The 12,457-nt window shown below is 34.9% G+C and overlaps 1 protein-coding gene across 4 annotated transcripts in view; it reads right to left on the bottom strand.

The window, feature by feature from the left end:
• The window catches only part of LOC135121239 (RNA binding protein fox-1 homolog 3), a 67,254-nt gene that overhangs the window by 47,042 nt on the left and 7,755 nt on the right, over positions 1-12,457 (bottom strand). For 2 of the 4 annotated variants that reach the window (XM_064045548.1, XM_064045559.1), the window contains exon 1: positions 7-249. The exons of the other annotated variants lie outside the window; for them this stretch is intronic. In XM_064045548.1, the coding sequence (XP_063901618.1) occupies positions 7-18 (12 nt within the window). In that variant the 5' untranslated portion in view covers positions 19-249. Of the gene's footprint in view, positions 1-6; positions 250-12,457 lie in introns of those variants that run through there. 4 annotated transcript variants of the gene reach the window in all.

Here is a 12,457-nt window from a genome sequence, read left to right as displayed (position 1 = left end):
ACTTACCGGGTAGTACATTCCCTGAGGAGGAAGAAAAAAGGCTCCGGCACCCCACAGTTTGGCTGCTTGTTATAGTCCGATGCACATAAAAACACTGCACGAGGCAAAGCGCAATTGGCACAATATGTTTGTTTGCAGCCTCTGGAAGGGCCGCTCTGCTCTGCGTTTAGTTTGGGTTGTTCTGTACTCTAAAAGCCGAACAACGCCCGTTCAGGGTGCCGTGGCTCAACTACCCCGGCTGCCGTGGCGGAGGGGCACATGCCGGCGGAGGTGGGGACGATCAATGAACGAGACGAGAGGCGCGCGCAGATCATCCTCCGAACGCATCCTCTAGGTGCCGGCAACTGGTGCGACAGAGATGGGACGCGATTCGCAGTTCGCCTTCGCCTCGGTGAGGCCCCGCCAACATAACCTTTCGAAAACTCAATTTAATTTTGGAAAATCGAAGACGCCCCACCTATACACCCTTTCTACCTAATTCAATCTTGGCGTTTTTACAGATGGCTCCGGGAGGCGCCGGCGAAAACTGACCGTAGACGTAAATGATGTTTGATGAACAACTGCGACGTAATTCGATTTTGATTTATTATTCTACTTTGGGTTGTACTGAGAAAATACGCAGACACTTCCATTCGTATTTATGCGTGAAACCATTTTGATACTTATTGCCGAAATAGGTATGTCCTCGAACGGTTGATGGAAAGATTGCACGTTTGATGCCCGGCCTATTACAGGACAACAAAAAATTAAATAGTGGATTTAAGAAGATGCGGTGAATATCAATATTAGAAAAACATCATACAAGCATCTTGAGCATTTAAACGTATACCACAAAAATGTCTGATTACCCAAATATTGCTTTAAGAAAATTAGCAACATAGATATAATTAAAAATTTTGAATAATAATTCTTGTTTAAGCTGAAGCTAAAACACGTACACTGCGTGTAGTAAAATAATTACTTTCATAACGGTTACACTCCAGCGGACGTACATGAACCAAACTTATGAAACACCGAAAATGTATGATACTTATGTTTAAATACGTTGTTAGAACACATTTTTGGAACAATAAATTACGGAATAATCATACATCCTAGAAATTTATTTGGTCTTTTAAAATCCTTTGAAAAAAAAAAATCGGATTATAATAAAAATAACCAGTAATCAAAAAATTTTCAGATTAGGATAGACCCGAAAATATTTTTCATTTCTTTGATTAAACCTTACTCGTCAAAATTCAAACTCGTCGAGTTAAATTTCGAATAAGGTTATGTTTATTTCCGATTCACAAATTATGGGTTGCCTACAATGAAGGGGCGAAAACCGTAAAGGACGAATCCATGGCGGCATTATAAATTGGATATTCCAAATTAAATCATTTGAATCGTAGCCTTTCATTTCGATTTGTTGACACTGACATCTGTAAAGTTTACCGATTTAATCAAAGAAACTAAAAATATTTCCGGGCCCTACCCTAATCTGAAGACTTTTGATCATCCGTTATTAAGAGGCAATTTATAGTAAGTAAATTAAAAATTGAAATTCTGTAAACGTCACTGATAGTAGCTTAAAAGAGGAACCTTAATGTAGTACATTGCAAATATGATGCATATATGATGTCGGCGTTTTTTTTAACTGAAACCATTACATGGTATGGAACATTTATGTGTTGGGTCGTCTATCGGAGATTTTATTAGACAAGTATCTCGAAAACTACTGAACTGATTGTTGTGAAATTTTGGATGTATTTTTGGAAAAATCGAAATCCTAAAACCACAATTTTCATTAGAGCACTAAAATACGGTAATCAATATTTTTCTGATCATCCCAACCAACAATCTGATGATGTAATCCAAAATTTTGCAAAGTAAATCATATTTAAATTTTATAATATGTTTCGATACTGATCGATAATGAAGTATGTAATTAACGAGTGTACAGTCGATTGCATATTCATCTGGGCCAAGTACTGTAAGCAATTTTTGCATAGTTTAAGCGGTGTAAACTAGCTTTTTTTATTCTTATTACTCTTACTAGTATTCAAACGGTGTGCAACATATCGCATGGACCAACCTTCTTCAAGCTTGGTTACAATTCAAATGTATCGCAAAGCACATGACACCAATTTACTGATTAACGATTAAAATTTCATACAACTATGATTTTAAAAAATATCTATATTTATAGTAGGAAAATCTAGTTACCCAAATAATATGCCATCGGCTGTACTTAAAAGATTTTTGGTTGTTACTTATGATATGATGAAACTTATTGAGATTTACAATAGTCAAATATAATAAAGATCAAAATGAATCAAATGTGTTTAAAGTATCAAAATTGGAATCAACCCTTCCTTAATAAACATATACTAAAGTAAGTTGATTTTGTAGCAACAATACCTGCTAGTACAGAGCGAAAACGGCAATTTAGATTCCATACAGAAACAATCTACCGCTTTGCAAAGTGGTTAATCACACCGAAGGCTAGACAGCCCGTTGGGAAGCTGTAAACTGCAGTTTCGATCTTGTTGGATCTCATCAGTACAGTACAGCCCCATCCCATCGAGTTTGTCTAGCATTCATTGTGTTTCGCTCATGTGCGTAGCAACCAGGTGTTAGTGAGATGTTAGTGCGGCGATCTATGTGTTTACAGCTTTCTTGAGTGAACTAGAAAGTCAAAAGAGTAGCGAACCCCTACCACTTGAACCTTTAAACAAAATTGGCCCTTATGCTAAACGAAAATCTCTGTCCGGTACATAATTTTCCTTCACAATCAGGCGAAATGATTTATGGTAAAAAGGGATAAAGTCAACTTTTGTAAACTACCAAGTTCAGGCGGAACTACACTAGCAGATTGTAGTAATGGAAAATACAAGTGGCAAACCTAATTTTTAAAGCTAAAAAGTATGAACTTCTGTTAAGTAATATTCATTACCCTTTTATTTATGAATAAACACTTGCACAAGATCTTGCTGAAAATGAGTCAAGCGTGCAAGTGTTCATGCATAAATAGAAGAGTAATAGACATTATTTGACAAAAGTTCAGACTTTTAAGGTAAAGTTTGTCTAGAATTATAAGAATTTTATGGACTCCCAAAGTTAATTCGTTTTACAGCCCTGTTGTCAATTTTATTGTACAGCTGAAGAGCGTGGCGAACTCAGGTACAGAAAACATCGGCTTTCTCCTGACAGGCTCTTTACCTGTACAATAGAATTGACGACAGGGTTGTAAAACGAATTAACGTTGGGCGTTCATAAAATTCTTATAATTCTGGACAAACTTTAATTCTAGGGCGACTTTAAAAGTTAGGTTTTCATTTTTGCTTGGCGGGAGTACACTAGCCAAGTATACCTTGACCAGAACTCTTGTGGGGACTCTGCCTTAGGCATCTATTGACTTCCACTAATTCTTATGAGGGCTTAACTACCCACCGTTGTAGATCTCGAGAAATCCCCTCTCAGCCATCTCGACTGCGGCAAGTTTACAAGGATCTTTAGTTAAGCCCTCATAAAAATTATGGAAGTCAATAGACGTCTGTGGCAGATTCCGCACAAGAGTTCTGGTCAAAGTATACATACTGAGCAATTGTTTGGCGAATGCCGAATAGCCCAGGAGCTAGGACCTCGTCGTGTTTGTCCGAATGTTCGTTCACTTTAAAGTGGGGCAAAACATCGACAAGCTGCGGATAAGCAAATCCAGAACATTCGGGGTTCGGCAAGTAACGAGCAACCCCATCACACTACCTGGAATTCGCCAAGCAATTGCTCGGTTTAGGGCCGGTTTATCAATGCGCAGTTAAGTTAAAGTAACTGGCAGTTAAACCTTGTCTGTGAGTTAACCTGTTTATCATTACCCGCTAGCTCAAAACTGGTGGTCAAAGTGCCTGATAAATTAACTGACAGTTCAAACTGTCAGTTAAAGCGTTATCCACCAGTTAGTGGCAACATAACCTAACAAATCCAAATAAATCTGTTATGAATTTAACAATATTTTGATGAGGACTTATGTTGTGCAACAAATTGACAGAGAAAAGATGAGAAAAACACTTATTATTAGCTGATTATTTTCCAAGTCTAATGTAGGTACCAAAAATTAAAAACCTATCTAATAATACCGCGAGATCGAAAAAGAAATTAATCGAAGTAGGCCATGCACGACAAGCCGTTTGTCGTAATCACGGTGGTAGGGTAATTTATTTTTTTTATTAAATGTCAAATTGACAGTTTAAAATTAGAATTATGACGCCTACTTTTAAAACACATAAGAATGAATTAAAATCACCGTTTTCCAATTTTGTCTAAAATTTATCCCATTTCTGAAGATTCTAATAACAAAAAAACTTTAATTTCGTTTGATAACAGTGCAAATTATTTTTGTCAACGTGACGATTAATAAAAAATTATTTTAAAATAAGACAAACGCCTTTTCGTGCATGGCCAACTTTGACTAATTTCTTTTTCGATCTCTCTGTATTTATTTATAGGTGTACCTACTTGTTTCATTTTTAATTTCCAATACTTTTTTTCTAATGCTAAATTTTGCTTTTTCATGATTGATCACGTGAAACGCGATATACAATCGTTGAATACCGAATGCGGATCGAATCTGATGGAACTTTCAAGGTCGGGGTAGTTTTGAACTGACCAATCACAACTCATTTCCAGTGGTGTGAGCGTTACCAACTTAAGAGAGTAACAGCTAAACTTCGAGCTACGAAACTGGAAGAAACATCGTACATTGATAAACACTTCACCTCCGTTAACTGCTAGTTACCCTTATCTGACAGTTACTTAACAGACACTTTTAACTGAGCATTGATAAACCGGCCCTTACTTGGGGAGTACAAACCTGCTAGTGTGGTTCCGGTTTAAAGCTAAGTATCCACTTGAGAGAAATACTTCCGAGACCAGTTCGTAAAACTGTAGCCGGCTCTGCCCTCAAGTGGATAAGCAACACTGCACCTAAAAAAATTGGTCAAAAGCTCTTTCAACAGAACTTCCCTCGGACCTAAAGTTTGTCGTTATGATTTATAATTTTAGTCAAAGTTTTTAGTCAAAGTTTTTTAAAGTGGTGAGGCGACTATACAATAAAACATATCCACCATTTTCGAGTTGAGTTTTTTCTTTACACAATTTTGTGTTGACGACATCAACATTTTTGCAAGGACACGTATATTAACTTGGATTGGGGCAGTGTAATACTAAAAATAACAGTATTGTATTCCCAAAATTTTTTGGGAAAAAAGGAGTGCGCCGTTCCTGATTTATCAATAAATAAATTTAATTAGTCACTTTTTTTTGAGCCGTTTCGGGTAAAAACTCAACACGAAGTCATAAACTACAATTTAAAACCCAATTACTATACATATACAATTTTGAAGTGACGTCATTACATTATTGGTGGGGATGATTAGACTAATAAGTATGGTTAGGGTTTTACCATCTATATGATATTCATAATACATAAATAAAATTTGACAACAATCGGTGCACTAGTTTCGGAGATTATCTGTCTAATAAAAATCCGGAGAAACGGCAGACAGACAGACAGACAGACGGAAACTGGAGACCTATTTCTTCGTACTCTGTAGGTCATAATCATAAAAGATCGAGAAAACGTAAAAGTTGAGAGTCGGTCGACCGACTCGATTACAATTCTTCCGGTCGGGAAGTAAATTTTTCTGACACAGATTAAATTGCCTTATTGTCCAATTAAAAGCCGACTGTATACATCAAGTTCAAATTTTAAATCTACATTCAACTAAATTCAACTTCCTGTAACTACAGTTTTTATTTACTTGTGTCATTGATTTTCAAAAAGGTTAAAAAATTGATTCATTTTTCGCCAATAATGAATGTTGAAGATTTGCCTCCAGATGTGGCCGAAAAGGCAGAAATAGTGATTGCAGACTTACTTCCGACCAAATCGTGTGAAATCTTCTATGAGTTTGCCTTCAAGCGCTTCATGAGATGGTGTAAGGAAAAAACACTGAAACCTATTCCGAGAACGTTTTGCTGGTGTATTTTGCCGATTTGGCAAAAACAATGAAATTATCCACACTATGGTCGCAATATTCGATGGTAAAGGCATATAAAAGATGGCATACATACAGAAAAATTAGTCTAAAGAGTTTAGACAGTACTTCCCTCGCTGTCGGAAACTTGACGACTGCATGCCTATTGTGTTTTTTTTCTCATTACATTTTTGTAGTGGGAATTTAAAAAAAAATTGCGATGACGTCATCAACATTTTTGCAAGGACACGTATATCAGTTGGGATAGATGTAGTGTAATACTAAGAATAAAATTATTATATTCCCAAATTTTCGGGAAAAGGAATTGGGTCGTTTTGAATATTGATTTGTAATAATCAATAAAATAACGAAACAATTTACTCACGTATACGTATCAGAGGCAACTGAAAATCGTGTATGTATAAACATTCTTAATTTAAGATTACAGGCGTAACAGCATACGTGAGAGTCAAACAGAGAAACTGTAAACAAAACGACCATCGGTTTTATTGCTTCGACTTCCGCTTATTATATAAAACATTGGGTTTTATTTTAATTCTTGACGGTGAAATTCACAATTGGTTGATTATAAACATGTCTATTTCACATTCGCGGAACCAAGTGAGCGCATAAAACAAATGCAGGTCTGTAATGTTACTGCCCATTCACAATGGACATAAGACATAAGAACGAGCGCATAACATAATTTACGTTTTTGGTTTGTGTCTGGCTTATGCTTATCTACGTTCACAGTGGACAGAGTGAACTCCGTAAGAATTGTTAAACGGCGCAAACGCAGAATGGAATAATTCCCGGCTAAACATAGAAACGGCTAACCTCAAACTGAGTCAAAAAAAATATCTAACCTACAATTTCATACGATATTCGAACTTGACAACTCGCAGTACAGAACAGACTCGCAGTGTGAAGCTTTGATTATAATTTATATAATATAATCAAAGGTGTGAAGTGCCAAGTACCAACTGTCAAAGGGAATTCAATGGCAGCATTCAAAAGTCCCTAGATTTTAACATAATTTTGACATAATTCGTGCACAAAGTTGAACTTATTTCAACTTTGTGTACGCACACAAGGATTACATAAAACGTTCATAAGCATAAGAATTACGTTCGTCCACTGTGAACAGGGGTACACGTTTTCCATCGTTTCAACTTTACGTATTTATGTAAGCTTTATGTACTTGTTATGCCTTATGTCCATTGTGAATGGGCAGTTAAAGTCGATGTAAATAAGCGTGCTACCCTTATGTTTCAACCGAGTTTTTCCTTTAACAAATTTTGTGTCTACCAAATTGGGTTGGTTGGGGTGTAATACTAATAATAAGTGTTGCCTTTAATTTAATCAATAAAATAAATTGACTTCATTAATTTTTTTGAACCACCTCTTAAGAAAATCTAAAAAATATGAATGGAATGATAAATCACAAGTACAAACTCATCATATTTTTTGCATTTTAGATAGGATTTATTCAGCAAAATTTAAGGGTGACGTCATCAATTTTTTTAGGAGGGATGAACAAATACATTTTGAACAAAAGTTTACCATGCTTATAATAACTTTAAAATATTCCCAAGATTTCAAAGCATTCGGTTTTGTAATTCCTGATTAAATCGATAAAATAAATTCACGCCTTCATTAATTTTTTTGAGTCACCCTGCATATGCAAATCCAAAAATATGAATGGAATGATAAATCACAAGTACAGACTCATCATATTTTGTACATTTTAGATACGATTTATTCGGCAAACTTTTGAGCTGACGTCATCAGTTTTTTGTAGAAGATAACCAAATATATTTTGACTAAAAATTTATTATGCTCTTTATAACCTTAAAACATCTGCAAGATTTCAAAGCATTCGGTTTTGTAGTTCCTGATTAAATCAATAAAATAAATTTACGCATTCATTAATCTTTTTGAGTCACTCTGTATATGCAAATCGAAAAAATTTGAATGGAATGATAAATCACAAGAAGAGACTCACCATATTTTGTACATTTTAGATAGGATTTATTCAGCAAAATTTTGTGGTGACGTCATAAATTTTTTAGGGGGGACGACCAAATACGTTTTGATCAAAAATTTACCATGCTTATGATAATTTTAAAATATCTTCAAGATTTCGAAGCATTCGGTTTTGTAGTTCCTGAGTAAATCAGTAAAATAAATTTACGCTTTCATTTATTTTCTTGAATCACCCTGTATATGCAAATCCAAAAAATATGAATGGAGTGATAGATCACAAGTACAGACTGATCATATTTTGTACACTTTAGATATGATTTATTCGGCAAATTTTCGAGCTGACGTCATCAAGTTTTTGGAGGGGATAAGCAAATATATTTTGACTAAACATTTATTATGCTCTTTATAACCTTAAAACATCTGCAAGATGTCAGAGCATTCCGTTTTGTAGTTCCTGATTAAATCAATAAAATATATTTACGCATTCATTAATTTTTTTGAGTCACCCTGTATATGCAAATCCAAAAAATATGAATGGAGTGATAGATCACAAGTACAGACTCATCATATTTTGTACATTTTAGATATGATTTATTCCACAAACTTTTGAGCTGACGTCATCAAGTTTTTGGAGGGGATAAGCAAATATTTTTTGACTAAAGATTTATGATGCTCTTTATAGCCTTAAAACATCTGCAACATTTCAAAGCATTCTGGTTAGCAGATTAAAAATTAAATTTCAAAATGTTGTTTTATAATTTTGATTTTTTTTCCAAAAATCTGGACGTTTCGGGTGAAAAGTCGATTCAGAGTTGTAAACTACATGTGTAGGACTATGTTATTTTATACAATTGAAAACCCATTTACTATGTACAATTTTGAAGTGACGTCATCGCATTAGTGGTGGGGATGATTAGACAAATTTTGGTTAGCGTTTTACCATCTACATGATATTCTTAATATAAGTACAAAATTTCACAACAATCGGTCGAGTACTTTCGGAGATTATCTGTCTAATAAAAATCCGGGACGGCAGACGGACAGACGGACAGACGGACGGACAGACGGACGGACAGACGGACGGACAGACGGACAGACGGACAGACAGACGGAAATGGGAGACCTATTTCTTCGTCTTCTAGGGGTCATGAAAGATCGAGAAAACGTAAAAGTAGAGAGTCGGCCGACGGACTCGATTACAATACTTCCTTTGCTTACGCTCGGGAAGTAAAAATGTTCAAAACTAAGAGGGTTTTTTACGGAAAAAGCGCAAGGTTACAAGTCAAAGAAATCAAAAGTTTTAACAAATGACCAAATAGAAGATTTTTAATCCATGCTCCAGATGAAAAATATTTATTTACGAAAGTAAGTTTACAACTTAATAATGAAATGATTGCACTTTATAAGTTGTCCTTCAGGTCGTTGTAAACTTCGGAGTGAGTGGCGCATGCCGTTGTCAGGAATTAAGAATAGACAATATTGAAAATGTTAAATCAGGTTTACTTGTAACGATTCCTCATACGAAAACTAAAAAGCCAAGATCATTTACCGTTATGGGGGAAAAATATTTTAATATTCACCAGAAATATATAGCACTTCGACCAAAAAATTTTCATGAACGTTGATTTTTCGTTAAATACCTAAATGGAAAGTGTCAGTGACAAGTAGTTGGGATTCACAAGATTAGCGATGTCCCACGAAAAGTAGCTAAATTTTTAAAATTAGAAAATCCCAATAAATATAGCGGATATTGCTTACGTCACACGTCTGCCACTCTCCTTGTAGATGCTAGAGGTGACATTATATCTCGCAAGAGACACGGAGGGTGTAAATCGAATAGTGTAGCGGAGGGGTACATAGAGGAATCAGTGAAACACAAGGAAGATGTGGCGCGAAAAATTTTTCGGTTAGATGAAACGAGTACGAGTGGAGTGATTCCCCAAAAACCACCGAAGAGCAATGAAGTAAATATAACCAAAGACGTAACTGACAATGAAATAGCAGCAACACTGACAAACATTGTTAACACTGCTATTACAAGCGACAATAGTGACGGGAAATCGTTAATCCAATTTTCTAAAAGTTGTTCTAATTTTACATTTAATATCAATTTTAAAATTTAGAGATTATGTAATGTGTTTAATTATTAATAAAACTATAAAATATTAAACATAACATTATTAATATTTTCAAAATTGACGAAAAAACATTGTTTGAGATTAATTATTATTATTTGTTTTTAATCCTAACATTTAAAATACTTTTAAATCCTAGGATTACAAGTTGAAATTGTCATTAAAAGTGTCATGTTTTAATACGGCTGGAGAAAAAAAAAATTCACATCAATAAGTTTGTTAACTCAAAAATGTGCAGATTTGGAGCACGGAAAATCCACAGATCTACCAAGAAACACCTCTGTATGGAGAGAAAGTTGGAGTTTGGGCAAGAATTAATCACCGTTGTATAAAACGGCGTATCTTGAAATTCTACCTTCATATACAACATTTTTGTGTTTACATTAGTTGTCATTTTATTTGTTATGTCAGTACCAGTCGATCAAAGACATGCAGATTAAAAGTCAAGAGTAACTCGATTACAAACAATATTGATTACCTGATACAAAATCGTAGACAAAGTTTGACGATAAAGAAACGTCATTTTCGCCAAAGTATTCAGGAGATTCCTATATTGTAAATATAACCTATACATAAACGTGGGTTTAACCACAATTATTCAATGTGTTCAAAATTTATGTTATTACCATAGTGTCACTTACACTACTTGTGTTATTCTGTTGTGACACTTAACCCTAGTAGCCAAAGATTCAAAATGACAACAAATCAAGTCTAAGCTACTATTGTGAATCCACTTTGTTGCTGAGTTTTGTCTTATAACGTAATAGTAATTTATTTCAGACTGTGTCAAATTTGACGTTTTACTGGATTCTAACGAGTCCGTTAAATTAAAAAAAACGGACAAGTCCGGTAAAATTGAGCTAAAAAGGACAAGTCCTGTAAAGTGTTACTATGTGTTTAAACATTAATATCATATTATTAATGTAAAAAAAGTGACTCGATTTGAACTTTTTCTCAAAATAGTAATTATTTCATCGAATAAAAAATATGTTCACAATATGAAATAAACTCCGTAACGGTATACGTCCGGTAACTCTTTTCACAGTACTCGTTTCGAAATTCCAGGACTCGGCTCCTTCGTCGCTTCGTCCTGAAACATCTCATTCGTAATGTAAAATGTGAGTTACCGGACTTATAACGTTAATTACTACATATTAGGTACGTTATAAGTCCGGTAAACTCGTTTTCACAGTAACAAGGCGAAATGTTTACGGACGAGGCGACGAAGGGGCCGAGTCAGTAATTTTCAGACGAGTTACTGTAAAAGTTTACCGGACGTATGTCGTAATGAGTTTTATTTCATATTGCAGGCACTAAATCATTGTTTAAATTTGAAAAAACATTTTTGAAATTGAAAATATATATGATCATCTATGAAACGCTAGTCTCTAAAGTTATTGTTTCTATTGTTTGTTTTGCTGAATTTTCCGAGACAAAATGACAATAAACTGTAATATTCCGGATGATGTTTTCCGTAAATATAATGATAATGAAGCTACCGGCTCTCTCATTTCAACAAAATAGTCAGAAAGATACCATAAAGAGTATAAGCAGTTTTGTGCCTGGAAAAGGCAAAACGCAGTCAGTGAAAGGAATGAGAAAATAATGCGGGCGTATTTGTTTGATTTGGTAAGTTGCTTTTAATATTCGTTTGATGGAATCATTATTGGTCCTTTAATAGTCGAAGAAAATGTCTAGTTCTTCACTCTGGTCAAAGTTTTCGATGGTTAAACCCACGCTACAATTTCATGAAAATGTGGATATATCAGGATTGTCTAAACTTCGAGCTTTTGTTAAAAAACAATCTGTTGGTTATCAACCTAAGCAAGCAAAAACACTCACTAGAGAAGATTTGGTAAAATTTGTGAAAGAGGCGCCAGATCAGCAATATCTTTTGGCAAAAGTAATAATTGTAGATGCATATTTCAATATTTGCTGACAGTTTTGTGTTCTTATCACATTGTTGGTTTAATAGCCATCGCTGGTGGATGTCGCCGCAAAGAAATATACATATGAAATGTCTTTGGATGACATCGAGGAAACTTCTACACAATTGGTAATCACAATTCCTTTCTCAAGAACGAATAAAAGAAGAGTCTTTACGGTCACTGATGAAATGGACGGCATAAGTGTGTTAGACTTGTTTCGAAGATACGTTGCCTTGCGGTCCCAGGGTTTATGTCACAACAAATTGTTTGTAGGATACCGTAATGGTAATTGCATTTCCCAGCGCCTTGGAATTCATACGATCTGTGGAGTTCCCAAGAAAATAGCGGAATTTCTAGGATTAGCAAATCTTGAGTTGTACACCGGTCATAGTTT

The sequence above is a fragment of the Zophobas morio genome, unplaced genomic scaffold (genome assembly GCF_036711695.1).
Source record: "Zophobas morio isolate AGI-343-1 ecotype UQ-CSIRO unplaced genomic scaffold, CSIRO_AGI_Zmor_V1 ptg000005l, whole genome shotgun sequence".
In the NCBI taxonomy this organism is placed as follows: Eukaryota; Metazoa; Arthropoda; class Insecta; order Coleoptera; family Tenebrionidae; genus Zophobas; species Zophobas morio.
The sequence above is the reverse complement of the archived record's forward strand: the minus strand, read 5'-3'. Positions and strand labels throughout refer to the sequence as shown.